This window comes from Mustela lutreola, chromosome 16 (assembly GCF_030435805.1).
Source record: "Mustela lutreola isolate mMusLut2 chromosome 16, mMusLut2.pri, whole genome shotgun sequence".
NCBI lineage: Eukaryota > Metazoa > Chordata > Mammalia > Carnivora > Mustelidae > Mustela > Mustela lutreola.
In genome coordinates this window covers 59129894-59151345 of record NC_081305.1, presented here as the reverse complement: position 1 = coordinate 59151345, position 21452 = coordinate 59129894, and the positions used below count along the sequence as shown (strand labels likewise).

At 46.0% G+C, this 21452-nt stretch overlaps 1 protein-coding gene across 1 annotated transcript; it reads right to left on the bottom strand.

The window, feature by feature from the left end:
- Positions 1-631: 631 nt before the first annotated feature.
- Positions 632-20825, bottom strand: ZNF285 (zinc finger protein 285). The gene is made up of 4 exons (XM_059152174.1): positions 20758-20825; positions 12071-12128; positions 6663-6789; positions 632-3092 (listed from the first exon to the last, which is right to left on the bottom strand). Exons 1-4 carry the CDS (start codon positions 20808-20810, stop codon positions 1438-1440), a joined length of 1893 nt encoding a protein of 630 aa, XP_059008157.1. The 5' UTR covers positions 20811-20825; the 3' UTR covers positions 632-1437.
- Positions 20826-21452: the final 627 nt, after the last annotated feature.

The window sequence follows — 21452 nt, the reverse complement described above, 5'->3', positions numbered from 1 at the left end:
TTGACGATGAAAAAAGATACTGTGACTATATCTTCTCCTCCCAAATCCATCTATAATCTCAAATTAAATCACAATTATGGAAGAAACTTGACAAATGAGTACCTCCTAAAACCCCATTTTTATTAAACAAGATTGTTGAGAAGTGGTGGTGTCAGAAGCCAGCTTCTGACAATGAAAACTCTTGGTCTTCTGTTTAGTCACTTCAGTAAATATTAGTTTTACTTAATTCACTTTATTAAGACCATTTGCAGGATACCTAGTCGGATCAATTTCTTATTGACAAACTTTTCCCATTATTACACCTTACAGAGTTTCTCTAGTGCATGGGATTTCTTTATGTCTATAGATTGTACTTTTGCTAAAATTTTAGCACATGAACATTATCTGGAACATTTCTTTTTTATGAACAGACCAATGAATGAAGATTCTCACTGAAGAAGTCCTAGACACACCATTTTAGAAAGCTGCACTGACACATACAGCCTTAGCAACTTGAAAGTTTGGAACTCAATTATAAAGTTGCTTTCTTATATGAACTCCAATGACCATGAAATATGTTGCTGTTAAATCCCTCTGTCATAGTCAGCATAGCCTGGGCAATACTAGCAACAAATAAATTGCCAAAATAATAGTAGTATAAAACAGCAAATGTTTATTTCTTACTTGAGAAAAACAAAGTCCAACACAGGTCACATAACCACCTTCTACCAATCCAGCCTCCAAGGTCACCGTGGCAGGAAAGATGGCCTGAGGACAACACAAGATGTTTCTAAGGCCATCTTAGTACATCACAAGATGTACTCTGTGGCTTGGCACTCTATCATGTGGACCAGCTCTTAACTGCAAGGGTTTCTGGGAATTGGAGTCTCTGTGTGACCAAGAAATGGAGCCAGCGAGATGAACACAAGCCATGCCCATAAAGTATCACTTTTACAGAGCTTCTCCCTGTGTAGAAAATCTAATAGATTTGAAAACCTGAGAATGGACTTAGCACACTGATAACATGGGTTTCATTTTTGAGCACTCTTCTGAGTCTTTCTAGTGGGTACTCTCTTTAAAAAAAAAAAAAAAGCCTACAGATTTTGGCTGGCCTTAAGTCCTCATGGTACCCATCTCAATTATAATTTCCTTCCTGGGCATATCCACTCACGGAAAATTGATCTCCAACTATTGTCATTGCCACAAACTGTCCATCTATTAATTATCACTGCTCTGCCACTGCAGCATACGACAGTTGCTGGGAGCTCTGTAGAAGCTTTTGAGATCCATGTAGTTCCCTGGGATGCTCTTAAGAACCCCTTGCTTCAGAGCTGCAGGGCGACATCATGGGTGGCAGCGTCCTTGTCCTTTGTTGCCCCAGCCCTCCGATGACTGAGTAAGCCTCTATCACCAGAAATACACAGACTTGCTTGGTTTCTTCATTGGCCCCTTTGAAAATTACATTGAGAGCGTTTCTGTCCTCTCATGCAGTTTTTGATGAGCAAGAAAGTCTGAGCTATGACTAAAGCCATTGCCGTGCCCATGACATGTATATTGGACCTCACTGGCATGGGATCGCTGGTGAGCCAGAAGATAAGAGTTACGACTGAAGCCCTTACCGCATCCTTTACACTTATAGGGCCTCTCTCCTGTGTGGACTCTGAGATGCACATGAAGGTCTGAATTCCGACTGAAGCCCTTACCACACTCAACACATTTATACGGTTTCTCTCTGGTGTGGTCTCTTTGATGCAAGTGAAAATACGAGCTGTAACTGAAGCCTTTACCGCACACTTCACATCTGTAAGGCTTTTCCCCCGTGTGAACCCTCTCATGAGTGTGAAGAACTGAACTATATGCAAAAGCCTTTCCACACACATTGCATTTATAGGGCTTCTCCCCCGTGTGGACTCTCTGGTGAATGTGAAGGTGTGTGCTTTGGCTGAAGCCCTTTCCACACTCGCCACACCTGAAAGGCTTCTCCCCTGTGTGCAGCCTCTGGTGGACTTGAAGAACAGAGCTTGAACTGAAGCATTTGCCGCACTCACTGCATTTGTAGGGCTTCTCTCCAGTGTGGACTCTCTGGTGGACAAGAAGATTGGAGCTCTGATCAAAGCCCTTCCCACACTCTTCACATTTATAGGGTTTTTCCCCTGTGTGTACTCCCTGATGGATGCAAAGAAGTGACCTAAATCCGAACCCCTTCCCACACACGTCACATCTGTAGGGCATCTCTCCTGTGTGGACCCGGTGATGGTTGTGAAGAGAGGAGTTGCGCCTGAAGACCTTGCCACATTCGAGACATTTATAGGGTTTGTCTCCTGAGGGGCCCTTTTGATATCTGGGAAGGGCTGGGTTCTGCTTGCTGCCCTCTGCCCACTCTCGACATTCATAAGCTTTGTCATCTGAACGAGTTTTAGAATGAACAGTAAGATCTGAGCTCTGACTAAAGTCCTTTCCACACTGGTCACATCTACAAGACTTTTCACCTATGTGAATGCTGGGATGAACAGGAGGGTCTGCACCACCTACGAAGCCCACACCATGGTTATGACATTTGATAGGTCGTGGTACCACAGGGACCGCGTTATGTTGTTTGGCTGTTGATTTCATAGCCAAGGGATTCCCACAGTCAGTGGATCTACAAGGTTCCTCCTCTTTACATTCTTGGGAATCATCATGATCACATGATGTCTGACTGACGTCATCAACACAGTGAGCACATCCATACAGTCTCTCTTCCACATGAATTCCCTCATATTGTCCTTGAGAATTCTGGGGCTCAGTCATCATGTTGGCTTCCCACCAAGATTCTGGGGTAAGAGCCTGTGTCATGCCTTTCCCTGCTGCGCCATCTTGATTTTCTAAATTAATGGTATTTATTACATAGTTGTCATGTTCAGAAACCTGAAGAGACTCTCCTGCCCACTCTTCACAGAGGGAAACATCTAAAGATTGCAGACAATCTCCTTGAAGATTCACGACATACTCCTGACTCACAGTTAATTCACTGATCCTTTGTTTCCAAATCTGCCAGCAGTAGAGCACTCCTTGAGAGAGATAACTCAATGCTTTTCCCTGAAGATGTGAAGTGTTGTTTTTAATCCTGTCTCCTATGAAGAGAAAGAGAATTTGGCTAAGAGAACAAGTAAGTCATCCCTCCAGAGGCTTTGAGAAATGAAGTAGGATGGGGTGGCCCCTGTTGATATAGGAAACCATCAGAATCATGGTACTTCTAATTCATGAGCTGTCCATTAAAATCAGATGTTGCAGAGAAATCAAAAGAAATTTTGGGAACAATTTATAAAGAAAGAAATTCACCTCCCTCCTATAAAAGCAGCTGATAAAACATCTTTAATCATTTTTCTACAAAAGGAATGGGGAAGGGGTACCTGGATGGCTCAGTTGGTTAAGCAACTGACTCCTGACTTCGGCTCAGGTCATGATTTCAGGGTCGTGAGATCAAGGCCCATATTCTCCCTCTACTTCTCCCTCTGCCCCTCCTCCCACTTGCACACATTCTCTCTCAAAGCAAAAAAAAAAAAAAAAAAAAAAAGGTATGAGGAAGACTTTCATATGATTCAAGGTGTGTGCATATGTATATAGGAGACAACAATGGGAGTGCTGGACATGGTGACAGACACAAAGGATCACAAAGACTTTCCAAGATACCATATAAAGTTGCAGAAATAAGCAACAAGTCTTGTCTCACTTTACTGTCACATGAGGTGGGATTATCATGTATGTTTCTGCACAATCTGCCCAACTGTATGTGGTCAGCCTAAACAGCCATGGGGACTGCTATAGGGATAATATCGTGAAATAAGGTCCTGGGGTTGGTGGGGGAGGCAGATGTACACCTCTGAGGCAGGCTTAAAGTAACATCCTTTTCTCTGAGCTTCTCTGGATTCCATGAAGAGATGATGTCCACCAAGATCCTATAATCCATCCAGTAATCTTTTCCTTTTTTTAAAAAAAAATAAGCAATTTCTACTCCCAATGTGGGGCTTGAGCTCATGACCTCAAGATCGAGAGTTGCAGGCTCTAAGATCCTGCAAATCCATTTCCTTAACATCTCCTCTTTAGGTAACTGCAGAAACTCAAACAGCCACAATTAGGAGAATGGAAAATGTGGACCTGTCAATGGCCTGGCTCCACAGAAGTAAGATTGTGCCAAAGGGCCATAGAACATATGGAGATGAGGTAGAGGAGGGTGGTCCCACCCTTCGCACCCTAAAATGGGCTTCAGAATGGCAGGAACACAATGGTCAGGAGCATCTGGACATGGCTTCTCGTTCAAGGTAGTTTCTGAGTCATCTTATTGAATGTAACGTTAGTGTGTAAGGTGGTGTCAGAGAAAGGGGGAGTTGGAGTTCCCCACAAGAAGCCTAAAGGAGCAGTTCAGTAGTTTCGATAGTATCCATAGTAGGAAAAGCACCCATACCGTGACCCAGTAGGCACAAATAGACACTGACTTTTAACCAAAGCAGTTTTACCAGCTGATACTTACCTTCCTATGTGCAACATACTCTGATAAATTCTTTTGTGTTCTAGTCCATTAATCTATCATACTTTTTAAAAACTGCTGATCATGGGGCACCTGGGTGGCTCAGTGGGTTAAGCCTCTGCCTTTGGCTCAGGTCATGATTTCAGGGTCCTGAGATGGAGCCCCACATCAGGCCCTCTGCTCAGTGGGGAGCCTGCTTCCCCCACCCCCGCCTGTCTCTCTGCCTAAATACTGCCTATCTCTCCCTCTCTGTCAAATAAATAAATAAAATCTTAAAAAAAAAAACACCCTGCTGATCATGATACAGTAACTTGATTTCAGACTCACTGACAGTGTTGAATCCTGCAGACCAGCCATATGTCTATAACCTATAGACATCATGGTACTTAGTTTCACATGGTTATTGAAGGGTCTGGGGGCACCTGGGTGGCTCGGACGGTTAAGTGTCTGACTCTTGATTTAGGTTTGGGTCATATCTCAGGGTTGTGAGATCAATCTCCTCCTTGGGCTCCACACTGAGCCATGAAATCTGCTTAAGTTTCTCTCCCTCTCTCTCTGTTCCTTCCCCCACCTCCGCTCCCACATGTACACATACATGCTTTCTCTCTCTCTAAAATCAAAACAAAATAGAACACAGGGTCTGCAGCCAGGTTAGGAGGGTTGGCAGCCTACTTCTTACAAGCTGTGTGACCATGGGCAAGTTATTTAACTTCTCTGTGCATCAGCTGTTCCCTTTGTAAAAGAAGGAATAGCAACCATGTCATAAACTAAACCAAGGTAATAGATAGAGCAGGTACGTGAACCTCTGTGACATTAAAATTAGATATTTATCAACAAGAAAGCAACGCAGCTGACACTTGTAACACACTCACTATACCAGATCCCGGTTTAGTTCCTTTAACTCTAGTTTGTCCAAAACACTGGTTTTTCTGCAGAAGCAGTCAAGGGACCAAGGCCCTTGGTAGTGTGTGAACTTTATGAACCTTGCTTTGCGAAACATGGAGCAGATGACAGCCTAAAATGAGAGTAGGCCAGGCTGGTCTCGCCAACTGTACCACCAACCCCATGGGCCTCGGGGTGCAAACTGTGAGGGTTGCCTCGCCAACACCTCACAGGGGACCATTTGCTCACATTCATCTGCTAAAACTCACTAACTTCGGGGGTCTCCTTGGCATGTGCATCTCTCAAGTATTCGCACCAGTGGCCAAAGTTTCTCTTTGTGCTCCAACTGGAATATTCTACCTGGTTTGCAGCTGATTATTTGAGGAAATAGGGCCCGTGGTTTGCGGCTTAGGTACAGAGGCTGAAGGACCCCAGGTCAGAATTATACTATAGCCTATAAGTTTTAACATTCTTTTTATAACCAGCTTATGCTAACTGAGAAACTGTAGCTAGCTGACGATAGATAAGGGAGTCAGCAAGCAGCATAACAGGATAACGAATAGCGAAAATCTGTGTTTAACCCAGCTGTTTCTGGCTTCTGTATAATAATGCTTCTAATGCTTTGCTAAGAAATGAAAAATTGCTTAAACCCTCAACTCTAAGGAGCAAGAGGCTGGCTGAGGACAAAGCAAAAGCTGGCGCCTTGCACCCCCCCCTTCACCCGCTCCCCTCCATATGTGTAGCATTATAAATAGTTAACTTGCAGAAATCACAGTCCTGCAGGGTAGGAGTCTCCCTTGGTTTGCAAATGTCCTTGAGATTTACAACAAAGAAGTTACCTTACGTTTGATAGCAGGAATGTAACATTTCACCAGGAGAGACTCCCAATTGTCTTTATGTTAGGACCTCATTAAAGGGAAAATGGCCTTGGCTTGATAGTAACCAGGCCTTCAATATCCTGATAGTGCTTTCATTCGCATGCGTGGGCTAACCGGCCAGTTCTGCTTCTGTAAGATTGCTTTGTCTGCTTTCGCACGTGGGTCCCCTGATCCACTCCACTGACGCCAAGTATGCCTGTTCAAACTATCAATCAGTCAGCTCAGCCCCTCCCGAAACTTGTTTGTCCATAAAAATCCTGCACCACCCCAGCCTGGTGTGCTCAGCTAGCAGGAGCTGCTGACCACCCGCAGGTGTCTGCGTAACAATAAAGAACCTCTTGCTGATTGCATCCAGTGGCAGTGTTGGATTCTTGGGTAAGGGGATCCGCGGGTCTTTCAAGGCTTATTGTCCTCACCCACTGAGACAACGTTCTTGAAGTTCTCCAGCATCACGTCCTGGTACAGGTTTATCTGGGTCTGGTCCAGCAGAGCCAGCTCCTCCTCCGTGAAGACCACAGCCACGTCCCTGAACGTCACAGTTTCCTAAAACATCAAGCACACGCCACATGGACCATCCACAGATGAGCACTGGCGGATGGGCACAGCTGGAAGCTTTGTGGGTCCTTAGGTGACTGTCCTGCTCCAAACTCTGCAGCTCAAACCGCACTTTGCAATGCGGGAGCCAGGACTCTGCAAACACACGGAATCTGAGCACTGGCTCTGCGCGAGGCTCTGCCACTAGGGGGCGCAAGAGGGGCCTGCAACGTTTGGGGAGAAAGAAGGGACTTTTCCTGGCCTGTTTGCCTCCTGTTCTGGTATCCTCTCTGTAATGCTACGCTCTGCTGGTGGCAGCAGTCCCTTTCCCTAGTGATACCAGAAGTCTGGGTCCCTGGTCCCTAGGCTTCTTTGCTGAGCTCTGAGATGCCAGCCAGCACCTCCTCTTCACGTTTTGGCTCCACATGGCCCGTCCTCTAAACTTCCAAGTTCCCATGATTCAGTCTCTCCCTCTGGTTCCCTCAGCCAGGCTAGCAGTTACTTCCCATAGCTGGTGCTTCCAAGATATTGCAGAGTTCTCTTTATGCCCTTAGTTACCCGTTGAATTACCCCTAGGTAGGACTAGGTAGGACTAGGTAGGACTCCATACCTAGTCAACAATTCTATTAAGTTCTTTCTGTTCAAGTAGCCAGTGTCCTTTTTGTGTCCTGCACGGACCCTTACCAGTGCAGAAGAAATGAGAAATACAGAAGAAATTCAAAGTTTTGGGCAGGCCAAGTTTTTCTTCTTTTCTCCTCCTTGCCTGTGTCCCCGTTAACCATCCACAGTTGCACAAAGAATGTTCCAGTAAACATCCAGGAACATCTGTCTCTGAGTGCTTGTAAAAGCATTTCTATAAAATAAACTCCCAGACCAGAGACTACTGAGTTACTTGGGTTATGCATATTTTACACTTTGATATTGTCCAAACTGCCCTCCAAAAAGTTCATGCTGATACACTGACCTAGTAGTGTCTGGGTGTTCATTCCCTATCATACATCAAGACTTGATATTTTATTTTCTCTGTCACGGCAGATTAATCTACTTCTATTGGACTAAGCAGACAAAGCAACTAAAAGCATGGGCTGCCAGATTTTTTTTAAGTAAAAAGTAAATTATTGGGACACTCAGGACCATCTGAGTATCAACTGAGTATTAAAAAACAGTAGGATCAATAGTAGAATTACTGGTTCATATGGTAATTCAATTTTTAATTTTCTGAGGCACCTCCATACTGTCTTCCATAGCAGCTGTACCAATTTTCATTCCCAAAAACAGTGCACAAAGATTCTTTTTATTCCACACACTGGCCAACACTTGTTATTTCTTGTGTTTTTATTTTAGTCGTTCTGACAGGAGTAAGTGATATTTCATTGTGTGTGTGTGTGTTTTTTTTTAAGATTTTATTTATTTACTTGAGAGAGAGAGAACAAGAGAGAGCACAAGTGGGGGAAGAGGTAGAAGGACAGAGGGAGAAGCAGACTCCCCACTGAGCAGAGAGCCCAATGCGGGGCTCGATTCCAGGATCCTGGGATCATGACCCAAGTTGAAGGCAGAGGCTTTAACCCACTGAGCCACCCAGGTGCCCTCTCATTGTGGTTCTGATTTGCATTTCCCTGACGATGAGTGATGTTGAGCATCTTTTTCATGCATCTGTTGTCCATCTGCATGTCTTCTTTGTAAAAATGTCTATTTGTGTACTCTACTCCTTTTTAAGTTGGATTATTTGGCATTTTTTGGTGTTGAGTTGTGTAAGTTCTTTACATATTTTGGATATTAACCCTTATCAGAGAGAGCATTTATAAATATCTTCTCCCATCCAGTAAACTGTCTTTGTTTTGTTTCTGGCTTCCTTCTCTGTGCAAAAACTTTTTATTTTGCTGTTGCCCCAAGAGTTTAATTTTGCTTTTTGTTTTCCTTCCCAGAGGAGACATATCCAGAAAAATGTTTCTACTGCTAATGTCAAAGAAATAACTGCCTACATTTTCTTCTAGGAATTTAATGGATTTCAGGTCTCACATTTAGGTCTTTAATCCATTTGGAGTTTGTTTTTATGCCTGGTATTTACCCAAAGGAAATGAAAGCACTAATTCAGAAAGATATATGCACCCATATGATCACTGTAACATTATTTACAATACGCAAGATGTGGAAGCAATGCAAGTGCCTATCGATATAGACGAATGGATAAAGAAGATGCGGTATACATATACAATGGAATATTATTCAGCCATAAAAAGGAATGACATCTTGCCATCTGGAGGGACCTAGATGGTATAATGTTAACTGAAATAAGGCACTCAGAGAAAGACAAATACCATATTGTTTTCACTCACATGTGGAATTTAAGGAAAAAAAAAAGATTAAAGGAAAACAAAGAGACAAACAACAAACCAAACTCTTAAATACAGAGAACCAACTGGTGGTTGCCAGACGGGAGGTGGGTGGGGACAGGGGGAAGCAGATAGAGGGGATTACGAGCACACTTATCGCCCTGAGCACCGAAAAACACATGGGATTGTTGAATCTTTACATTGTACCCTTGAAACTCTAACACTGTATGTTAATTTTACTTGAATAAAAAAAGAAATGACTTGAGTGTGATGGCAGTAATGTGGGAATGTAGGAAAACACTCTTATTCTTAGTAGATACATGCAGAAGTATTTAAGGAAGAATAATTGTGATGCTTATGAGCTTCTTATGCAGCTCAAAAATGCTTCCAACCACAGCTGTGAGAAGTTACCACGTATTTCACAAAGAATTTATTCCTAAACCTGACAATTGGGGCACCTGGGTGACTCAGTTGTTAAGCGTCTGCTTTCAGCTCAGGTCATGGTCTTGGGGTCCTGGGATCAAGCCCGCATTGGGCTCCCTACTCAGCAGGAAGCCTGCTTCTCCCTCTCCCACTCCCCCCTGCTTGTGTTCCCTCTCTTGCTGTGTCTCTCACTGTCAAATAAGTAGATTAAAATCTTTTTTAAAAATCACACCTGACAATTACTGAAAACAAAAACTAGGGGGGGCATTATAGCACTTCATGCTTGTGTCCTGAGGAAAAGTAAATAAAGTTAAATTTCTTCTAAACCTAAATCTCATTAACAAGGATGCTTGATAGCAGGAATGTAACATTCCACCAGACTTCCAATTGTCTTTACTTGATAGCAACTAAGCCTTCAATATCCTGATAGTATTCTTTGCCCCAATAGCCCTTCTGGACACCCCTTTGTCCTCACCTACCCAACTCCTGTGTATATAACCAACCACCCCTCACAACCCCGGGGCAGCCGCATCTCCGCCTGCCCATGGGCCCTGTCCCCGTGCTCTAATAAATCACCTTTTGCACCAACGACGTCTTAAGAATTCTTTCTTTAGTCGTCGGCTCCGAACCTCCTCACCCCACCGAACCTGACTTAGGTTCTGGGACTTCATCAATCTCAGCCATTTCTTTTGTATTTTCGGTAGAAATAGACAGTGGTAAATTAGACTGCTATTCAGCAAATAGCATGCTCCCCACTTCCACACTCCCCACTTCCACAAGGATCAGTGCGTACTTCCTTGCTCCTTGACCTTGGATTTGGCCCTGTGACTTGTTCCCGTTCTGAGCCTGGGCCTTCAGAGGTCTGGCAGGTTCCGCTTGCTTCCTTGGCCCTCTCCCCACACCCATCACGTCTGTGCTAACCAGTACAAAGATGCCACCATAAACAGAGCACTACCAAAGAAATACCTCCAGCGGTATCTGGGGACCCAGTGGCAACACTTGGGGAAACTGTTATCAGAGACTGGAAAATATGGTAGCCCCTGGGTGATACAGTGTGAAACATTTGGTAAAACAGTCATTGGCAGTAACGTAAGATGGAAAATGCACTTAATGGGACTCAGTGTGGACCCGGGCAAGACAGAAATGAGTAATGAACTCAAAACAAAGCCAATACAAAATGAAATAACATGTTATCCAGGGTATTCTTTTAAAATGCTTTGGGACATCCAACTCTTGGTTTCAGCTCAGGTTGTGATCTCAGCGTCATGAGATCAAGCCCTGGATTGAACTCCGTGCTCAGTGTGGAGTCTGCTTAAGCCCCTCTCTCCCTCTCTCTCAAATAAATAAACCCTAAAATAAAATAAAATGCTTTGGGAAAGAAAAAAGGAAATGGAAAAGATAGATTAAGCAGATGTGGCAAGATGTTGAAACTTGCACTATGGGGACTACACACAGAGATTCACAGTACTATTTTCTCTTTTTGAGTAATTTCATAATTAAAATATTTTTCATGATTTAAAAACATCCTTGTTCTAACCTCTGATGGCCTTTTGAGGCATCAACTTGGCTAGACTATAGTCCTGTTGTTGAAGCAAACATTAATCTAGGTGTTGCTGTGAAGATATTTTATAGATGTGATTGAAGTCCATAATCAGATGACTTGGAGGGAAACTACTTTAAATAATCTGGGTGAGCCTTGTATAATCAGTTGTAGGGCTTCAAGCCCAGAGCTGTGGCTTCCCTAAGAGAAGAAATTCTACCTGTAGACAGTAGCATCAGTCTATGTCTAAGAATTCCAACCTGCCCTGGGATTTCCAATTTGCCCAGTCCCCACAGTCACAGAAAATAAACTTCTTACAAATCTTAATATATATCTCGTACTGTTTCCGTTTCACTGGTTGAACCCTAATGGATACATCCACACTCATATCTTGCTACTGCTGTGGACTGGACCCAGTGCCACTCCAAGTGTGGTCTTGTACATACCAACCCCAACCATGCACTCAGAGGTTGTGACAATACTTCATTGCTACAAGGCTTTCTGAATGCAGGGCCCCTGGATGGCTCAGTTGGTTAAGTGACCAACTCTTGGTTTTGGCTCAGGTCATGATCTCAGCGTCGAGGGATCCAACCCTGATGGATCCATGCTCGGTGGGGAGTCTGCTTCTCCCCCTCCCTCTCCTTTTGTCCCCCCTCCACCCCCCCCTCAAATAAATAAATAAATAGATCTTTTTGAAAAAGAGTTTCTGAACCCTTACTCTGGATTGCTTTATTGCTCTCTCAGTGATAAGCAGCTCATGGACTGGCACTTGTGTGTGAACTTCACCTGGACATCTGGACATCTGAGAGCCTGTTTTGTTATGTCTGCAAAGGGAGTGGCACCACCAGTCTCCCACAGCGGTTACGAGCAAGGAAAAGCGCCCAACATGGAGCCGTCCCTCAGAAATGGGTGACCTCCCTTCAGAGAATCGAGGTGTCCAGCTCCTTAGAAGTGACACTGGCCTTTAAGAGAGAGAAAGGAAACCTCAGCTTACCTGGAATTTAATCATACTGTCTTCCTCTTGGAAGGAGCAGGATCCTGAGAAAGCAGAGCTGCAAAGAAAGAATCCACGAGAGCACGGGTTTGACAAACTGTGAGTGAATCCTGGTTTCTCCTTGTCTGTACAATTTTCTCACACATTCTTCTCTCCCGAGATCGCTTTATCTCTCTCATTCCCAACAGACTCCCTCCCACCTCCTCAAGCCTTGTTCCCCTGCCCCCACTCCACCTGGATTCTTGTAGAACTCCTATCTCTCTCCCCAAGCCTTTGGGTCCAAATTGCCACACTTTTTCTTGTTCGTAGATCTGTGAATGTGTTGGCGTCACCCATATCCTAATTACTCTGGAAAAGAGGCTCCAGAATTCCTGACTTGGACAGGGATCTCAGAATGACAGCAGACCTCCCTCTGTGTCTACTTTCTGGTGCGAGATTTGCTCTGAAGAACTTTCTGTTAGCTCAGATCTTAACTCTCATCTTCTAGAATGATCTCCCTCCAGCCCCCATCCTTTGGGGCTCTGTCACTTTTACAAATACTTCACGATATACCTACACCATGAAATGCATCCCTTCTTCAAGATGTTTTTCTTCCATTTGCTGGAAATTATTATAATATACTGCTTCTGTCAGAACAGAGAAAGCAGAAACAGCCCTGACATACTAGATGCACATCCATAGACACAGCACATCGGGCTCTCTGCTTCCAGAACCGGTTCTCTCCTAAGAGCCAACGATGCGTCAGCTTGACTTACGAGCACACATGCATCCACACACATGTGGGAGGGAGTTTGGTTTCCCAGATGTCTGGTTTAAAGCCCTCTTTGCCTTTATGAAGTTGGGGCCTGGGCAGGAACCAGGTGGCACATTCAAATTTGAGGGGGGCAGTTAATCAACAGACTACTTACAGGGGTATAGCTGGGCATAAGGAAGGCATGGGGGAGAAGGCACCATGCCGAGGAGTGACAGGCGGTTGCCATTAATACATCTGGGCCTGAAGTGGGTAACAGGAGGGAGATTCCTGGACCTGGAACAGAGTGTGCAAAAGATCCCTGATGGGAACTGTAACTTTTCGTTGAGAAGGGCAGGCAGCCTACAGAGAGAATTGGGGAGACCAGATATTTCAATTCACTCTCCTCCCTCTCTCTCTCTGTCTCTCTCAAACTCTTCTATTGGGACTTCCCACTGGCCAAGGATAACCAGGCCAGAGGGCAGTGGCAGGCTCTCAGCATGGATGGCAGGGTGGAAAGGTGAAGTCGATCTGGAGGTGGGTAACCGAGAGAAAGTGGCACGTGATGCCCCGAGACCCTTGTTTCCCCCACACCTGCCCAGGAGCACACAGCTCTCTCCCACAAATGCTCCTCTCGCTTACTCAACCCAGCCATCACTGGGATGGGAGCCCCTGCAGCAGGACAGAGAGCAGGTGCCCACAGTGACCTCTTGAGGGGAAGGGGACCCAACAGGAAAGCAGAAGTTGAATTTGGAACTGCAACTGCCTGGAAACACAATCAGAAATACAAGCCCAAGTTCTCCCCAAAGTCCTGCTTCCAGATTCCTGGCTCTTTTTCTTAGAATTTCTAGAGCATTCAGGACCGAGGAGAGAGACTGACCTGAACTCTTCTGGATATACCTAGCAATCAAGTGTAATTGTCTGGGGAACAGGATAAAGGCCATTTCTTCCATGTGTGTGAGAGACTAAATGTCATGAACTGATGACAAAGTCACATATCTGTGATCCGTGAGTATCTGAGCCGAAGGACTCTAGGAGGTCTAACTTTAGCCCTAAGGGCCAGAGGCTGGACTGCAGGCAGGGCTGTCTCTAGCCCCTGCCAATGCGCCTTTAGACTGATTAAAAAATGCATCCCTTCTTCAAGATGTTTTTCTCCCATTTGTTGGATGTCAGAACAGAGAAAGCACTTTTACTGCTCCTTGCTGAAAAACTGTGTGTGAGTCTTCTGTGTGAATGGCACAGCCTCAGTGTGGTCGCCTTGTGCAGAACCCAACCTGCACAAATGGGCACGGCAGTCGTACCCTCAGAAAGCCCATCCAGAAACCTGAGACCAGGGGCTCCTGGGGGGCTCAGTCAGTTGAGCATCTGACTCGTGGTTTCAGCTCAGGTTCTGATCTCATGGTTCATGGGACTGAACCCCACACCAGACCCCTCACTAAGTGCACAGTCTGCTTGAAGATTCACTCCTGCTCCCCCTTTCAAATAAAGAAATCTTGGGGCACCTGGGTGGCTCAGCGGGTTAAGCCTCTGCCTTCGGCTCAGGTCATGATCTCAGGGTCCTGAGATCGAGCCCCACATCAGGCTCTCTGCTCAGTAGGGAGCCTGATTCCTCCTTTCTCTCTCTCTGCCTGCCTCTCTGCCTACTTGTGATCTCTCTCTGTCAAATAAATAAATAAAATCTTTAAAAAAAAAAAACAAATAAGGAAATCCTAAAAAAAATCTAAGGGGCGTCCAAGTGGCATGGTCCAACTCTTGGTCCAGCTCAGACCATGATCTCAGGGTCCTGGGATCAAGCCCCATATGGGGCTCCACACTCAGTGGGGAACCTACTCTCCCTCTCCCTCTGCCCCTCCCAACCCCTGCATGCTTTCTCAAATAAATAAATCTTCAAAAAACAAAGAAAGAAACTCAAAGACTACTGAGACATGGCTGCGTGAATGTGACAAAGCCTATCACTGGCCACTCCAAGTGACCACAAAGATTAGGACGATGAAAGGGCTTTTCTAGTGACCTTCCCAAGTCCCCTGTCCATGAGGGTCATTCTTCTTTGGTCAGACCACAGGATCCTGCACTCACATCCACTATAACTTTTCATATTGTACAGCCCTTTTTCTGGTTACTTTTTGCTTTCTCTCCTGTAATGTGTGCTCCTGAAGAACGGAAATTACACCGTTCACGAACATGTGGCAAGTTTAGCATGTAATAGGTGCCAAATAAACCAATGAATGGACAAGTCTGGGCCTTTGCCAGACTTAATTCTCAGACTGAAAAGATCAGATCATGATATCAAAAGTGCAAGGAAAACTGCCCATAGGTGACCCATGCATTCAGTGCTAACTCTGGGAAAAGGCAGCAGACCCTGGCTGTTAAAAAAAAAAAAAAAAAAAAAAAAGCAGGGGCGGGGGGGGGGGCACCTGGGTGGCTCCATCAGCTAAGCATCTGCCTTTGGCTCAGGTCATAATCCTGAGGTCCTATGATAGAGTTCCTTGTCAGGCTCCCTGTTCAGCGGGGGAATCTGCTTCTCCCTCTGCCCCTCTCCCTGTCCTGTGTGCTTTCTCTCTCTGTCTCTTACTCTCTCTCTCAAGTAAATCAAATCTTAAAAAAAAAAAAAAAACTCTAAAGCCACACTGCTGGGTTGACTATATGCCCTTGGGCAAACTATCTCCTGGTGCCTCAGTTCCTTCCCGTGTAAAGACAGGATATTGAGAGAACCTATTTCTCAGTGTCATGTGGGAACTCGGTAAGTCATCACATGGGAAGTGCTCAAGGCAGCGTGTGGCATACAATGACCAGTCAATACGTGTCCACCCTCGTGTACTGGACTGCCCGCTAAGTGCTCCAGGTGTCAAAGTAAAATTCAGTCCCTGATCTCAAGGTAGACAAACTAGGGGGGAGAGAGTTGAGCAAATAAATTCACAGGAATGCGAGAAGTTCTGCAACACATATTCCACAAGACCGAACAAAGACCCAGGGAACAGGAAGCCGGCACACCCCAGAAGGGGCCCAAGCTGTCAGGGGTTTTGGAGAGATAATTGAGCTGTAGCTGAGGCCTGAGGAAACAGCAGGCACCGCCAAACTGACATGGAAGTGTAAGGGCCTACTTAGCCAGAGCAGGCCATTTTGTTGTTTATGCAGTAAACTTAGATTGAACCTGCCCCTTCCCCCTAGAGGAAAGTGCTTAGAAACAGAACTGGTGAAATACGGCCAAATAGCCTCCAATAATGGAGCACAGATACCAGGACATGTCAGACTGGGCAGAGATAATGGAGTCCAGATACAAGGACATGTCCAGCCAGGTGGAAACGTCCAACTAAGGGAAAGCACACGTATTACCTCCCTACCCGCCAAGGACGTGTTCGGCCAGGTGGAGACATCCAATCAGGAAAGATCCTCCCTAACCACCCAAAAATGTGGGCCCTGCCTTTTGGGCGCCAACTCTGACCAGAGTGATAGGCTAGTTCAAATAACTACTATAGGGTGAATTGTAATTCAGTTGGCCACCTGTGTGTGGCCAGGCTCAACCACATGGCCTTTGCTCTATAAAAGTTAGTCTGTGAGGCTGGGAAGGGTTGCCTCTTTGCAAGAGACGGCCCTGGCTGGTCAGTTTGATTCTCAATGCTTGGCATGAAATAAAGCTTTGCTTGACCTTCGCTTTGTATCAGTCTCGTCCTTTTGTCTACGGACCCTTTCAGAAGGAAAAGGCTAATGAGCAAGGGTGGCCTTGCGGGTGAAAAAAAAACACGAGTGCAGAATGCTGGGGTCCCATCAAAGGCCAGGACGCAGACTCGCAGGGCCAGGTGGCTGAGATAATGTTGGGAACATCACCAGGGGCCATACCCTAGAGAATCTCAAAGAGCCTGAACACTGTGTGGCTATTACTATCATCCTGCAAGTCTGTTTGGGAGTCACCTCCTCAGGAAGCCCTCCTTGATAACCCCCACTATATTAGGTACTGTCTGCAACCTTCCAAGCTGCACAGACTGGGTGCTTACAACCAACAGAAATTTCTTTTTTTTTTTTTTTAAGATTTTATTTATTTATTTGATGGAGATTGCAAGTAGGCAGTGAGGCAGGAAGAGAGAGAGAGAGGGAAGCTTGATCCCAGGACCCTGGGGTCATGACCTGAGCTGAAGGCAGAGGCTTTAACCCACTGAGCCACCCAGGTGCCCCCAGAAATTTATTTCTCACAGTCCTGGAGGCTGGGAGCTCATGATAAGGGTGCCAGCACCATGCAGGGAGGGCCATCTTCTGGATTACAGACTTCCTGCTTCATCCCCACAGGGCTGAATGAGTAGGGGAGCTTTCTAGAGCTTCATTTATAAGGGCATTGATCTCGTTCATGAGGGCTCTGCCCTCATGCCATGATCACCTTCCAAAGCCCTACCTCTTAATACCACCCCATTGGTCCTTAGCATTTCCACGTATGAATTTCAGGGGATACAAACACTCAGACCATGGCAGGTAGCTACCGTGGCTGGCATTTCTCCTCTTGGTGAAGCACTACACTACACTGTGGCTGCATAACTCTCTTCCACTTTTGCTATAAGCTCAGGGAGAACAAGGATGGCATTTTCTCGTTCAACACATATTTATTAAGTGCCTACTGTCTGCCAGGCTGTGATCTGGACACTGAAGACAGAGCAGTGATAAGGGCTATGGAGACAAAAAACAGGGGGTGGCAGGGAGATCGGGAGTGAAATGGAGTGTTCAGGAGAAGACTCACCAGGGTGATCTGTAGGAAAAGACCTAACAAAGCAAGAGAGTGAACAACACAAGCATCGGTACAAAGAGCATTCTAAACGGAGGGAACAGCAAACACCAGGACCCGGAGGCGGCAGCGTGCATGGCATGTGGCTGATGTGGAGTGAGCGAGGGAAGGAGCACTGCGAGATGAAATAAAAGGAAATGTGGGCCACATGGCATGCGGTCTTCTAGGCCATTTCAAGGACTTGGGCTGTTACTCTCATTACATGGCAACGACGGGAGGAACGCGAACAGGAGAGTGACACGATCTCACTTTAGGTATCAGCAGGATTCCTCTGGCTGCTGTTAAGGAGGGACTAGCAGTGGCAAGAGGGGGAGCAGGAAGACCCGGTAGGAGGTTTTCCCGATAACGCTGGCAAGGGATGATGGGCCTTGGGTCAGGGAAGCAGAGGTGGAGGTAGTGAGAAGTTGCCGGGGTCTGCATTTCTTTGAAGATACAGTCGATGGGATCTGCTGATCACTTGCATCTGGGGAAGAAAGCGGGGAGTGGAGGCTTTGACCTCAGGGCCTGGAAGGATGGAGTTGCCATTTACAGAAATGGGGATGGCGGGGGCCGGTTCTGTGGAGGAGCAGGAGCTCAGTTTTGGAAATATTAGGTTTGAGGTGCAGAGCTAGAAGATAAAATTATCCTGTTCACAGGAGACAAAAGACATAAAACACCTATGAATCAATTTCCTTAGGAAAAAGAAAAACTTCAGAATTTTATTGAAACACCTTAAGCACAGTCACGGAGCTCACAGTGACTCCCAGGGCCCAGGGGTCTAGATTGAGGGGGAATTCATAACATATTGGAAAACTGTTTGGAAAATATTTTATCATAAAAATTTCACACCCAGGGCGCCTGGGTGGCTCAGTGGGTTAAAGCCTCTGCCTTCAGCTCAGGTCATGATCTCAGGGTCCTGGGATCAAGCCCCACATCGGGCTCTCTGCTCAGTGGGGAGCCTGCCTCTCTGCCTACTTGTGATCTCTGTCAAACAAATAAATATAATCTTTAAAAAAAATTTCACACCCATTCAGAGGTAGACTGGAGAGTCTAATGAGCCCCCCAGGTATCAATCATGCAGCTTAATCAATTTTCAACACATGGTCTCTCTTGATTTAACTATACCTTTAGCCCTCCCCACATCCTCGAGTATTATTTGGAAGTATATCCCTGACACCACATTCATCACATTGTTTAAATCAGAAATACTGCATCATGTCGCTCTAAAAGGTATGAAATAGTTTTAAAGGTGCTAATATTACACCTAAAATAATTACCTCAATTCTTCAATTTTATCAAATGTAGAGTTAGTTCTCAAAATTCTAATTTGTTCACAGCAATCGAACAATCCGCCGTTTGCTCTTTGTCTTCCACGCCTCAAAGTTTGCATTCCCTGCCCCACAGCGTGATAGGTGAGGATGGGGTTAATAATTTGGGGCTGTTCTCTTTAAACTGTATTCAGATTTCTTTTTTTTTTTTTTTTAAGATTTTATTTATTTGCCAGGGAGAGAGAGAGAGAAAGAGAGCGAGTACACACAGGCAGAAAGGCAGGCAGAGGCAGCGAGAGAAGCAGGTTCCCTGCCGAGCAAGGAGCCCGATGGGGGACTCGATACCAGGACCCTGGGATCATGAAGACAGCAGCTTAACCAACTGAGCCACCCAGGCATCCCTGTATTCGGATTTCTAACTAGAGAGAGGAGAAAAGTCAAGATGTAAGGAGAAAGAGTTAGAGGTCCCCCGAGAAAGATGAGACATAGCTTCTTGACATTAATAAAAGTCATTTTAGTCATTCTGGGTCCCAGCCATCTTGAGATTGAAGCCTGACTGGCACTATGTGCCCAAAGCACCTTCCTCGAAGAATTTCCTGGGATATGTTGAAATTGCAAAATAGAGTTATTAATTAAATAGTTAATAATTTTAAGGGAACAAAAGAATGGAAGAATAAACAGCCACTATCAGGACAGGAGATAGCCTGATCCTATCAGGGACAATCAATCAACTGTAATAATTTGCAGGGCTCATTCAAACGTGAAGAGTGAGCAGAAGTATGTTCTTGAGTTCTCTTTTTAGGATCTAAACCCCTTTGAGCACCCAGATAACAGACCAACTGAAGCCAGGGAATTGATGATGCTGATCCTTGCCAGCCCTCAGGACTTCCATCAGATCTGAACTCTGCCAACTAAGATGACTTATGCCCCCCAGTTCCAGGCTGAATTCCTCATTGCACAAGGCCCTCCATGAATATGTATGCACCATTATCTTAAAACTTCCCAATTGGTGCCTGGGTGGGTCAGTAGGTTAAAGCCTCTGCCTTTGGCTCAGGTCATGACCTCAGAGTACTGGGATCTGAGCCCTGCATCAGGCGCTCTGCTCAGCGGGGAGCCTGCCTCCCCCCTCTCTCTGCCTCTCTGCCTACTTGTGATCTCTGTCTGTCAAATAAATAAATAAAATCTTAAAACTTCCCCAGTTTTGTCATTCCAGGAGACACTGCTTTGGAAAATATCCCCCCCTCCCCGGCAATCTGTTCTCCTTTATTCGTTGCAAGTAAAATCCTTCCTTTTCCTGTTTGTTTCCCCCCCCCCCCTTGGTTGTGTCTTTTGGCTTAACACCCACCAAGAAGTGAACCCAGTCTGGGGGAACAAAGATGCCACCCCACCCCAGAGTCGGAACTGCCCCATCCCCAAAACAGCGTTCAGAATCCAAGACTCCAAGAACCTCGGGCTGCTGAGCCCGAATGGCCTTCCAAGCCAAGGCCAGGAATGTTCAACCCAAGTGGTTCCCCATACTCGGAGATGAACTGCTTGAGCGGATCCCTCTCCGCAGTCAGGGACACTTGGCCCAAACCGTTATCCCCGCAAACCTGAGCCAACGCCCTCCTGTTCCCGCCCCGGGCCAGAGATGCGCATTCTAAGCCTGACACCAGTCCCAGTGCGGGGACGCACAGCCCCTACCCCGAAACCTGCACCGGTGCTACCGCAGTCAGACCCCCAAATCGAGCTCAAGCTCATCCCACCTCTCCCCACCTCTTCCCAGGGAACGCCAGGCGAACCCCTCAACACTCCACCCCGCCTCGGGGGTTCTTCCATTGGCCAACAGTCACTGCTTCCAACTCCTCCCACCCGCCAACACTGCCGGGTCACAGCTACACACCCCCACCACCCCCATCACCCCCGACGCCTCCGAAGGGGGCGCGGTCGCGACCGGACTCACCTCAGCGCCCCAAACAATGTCGCCCACAGCGAGCGCCTCTGCCCAAAGCGCATGCGCAGGAAGCCTGTGGACTACACCCCCCAGAAGTCCCTGCGCCGCAGTGGCGCCGCGCCGGGAGGCTGCCTGGGTGATCCGTGGTCCTGCTGGGGGGCCACCTGCACGCTTGCCATTTATTTAAAACAACAATAATATCAATCGCAATGGAGATAAAATAACAGTGAAATGTTAACGACAATTAAGGCAAATCACCGTCCACCCGTGATGCTAAGGAGGGGCAAGCTTCAATAATCTCACCACCTGGAAATCAGCACCTGTTCCCAGTTTAGTGAAAACCCTTACAGGATCTTATTCTGTAGAAGTATACCCTTTAATTTTATAAACGCGCGATTTTTCCACTAAAGCTCATTTAAATACCCTTTTCACGGTTTGTTTCTACTAAAGGGACTCTGGAAAATCTTCCACATTTGACAGCTGACAGTCCGCTAATATGTTTCCCTTTCTCTGGAGAAGCAGAGAGGATTAAAAACCAGTGCCTTCTGCTTTGAATCAGGTAATAGCACGAGTCTGGGAGTGGAAAGGGTCTTATAAGAACACATATTTTCACAAATCATGAAGACGTGGAACATTTTCGGATTCCCTTTGAGAAGTCTCCCCTATTGGTACTTAACTTTTGCATTTTAAGATTACTGTTAAAC

Coding starts and splice junctions, on each gene's coding strand:
- ZNF285 (XM_059152174.1), bottom strand. CDS start 20,810: ATGCGCTTTGGGCAGAGGCGCTCGCTGTGGGCGACATTGTTTGGGGCG. Junction 6,790..12,070: donor ACAGTATGATTAAATTCCAG/GTAAGCTGAGGT, acceptor TTGATGTTTTAG/GAAACTGTGACGTTCAGGGA. Junction 3,093..6,662: donor CAAGAACGTTGTCTCAGTGG/GTGAGGACAATA, acceptor TTCTCTTCATAG/GAGACAGGATTAAAAACAAC.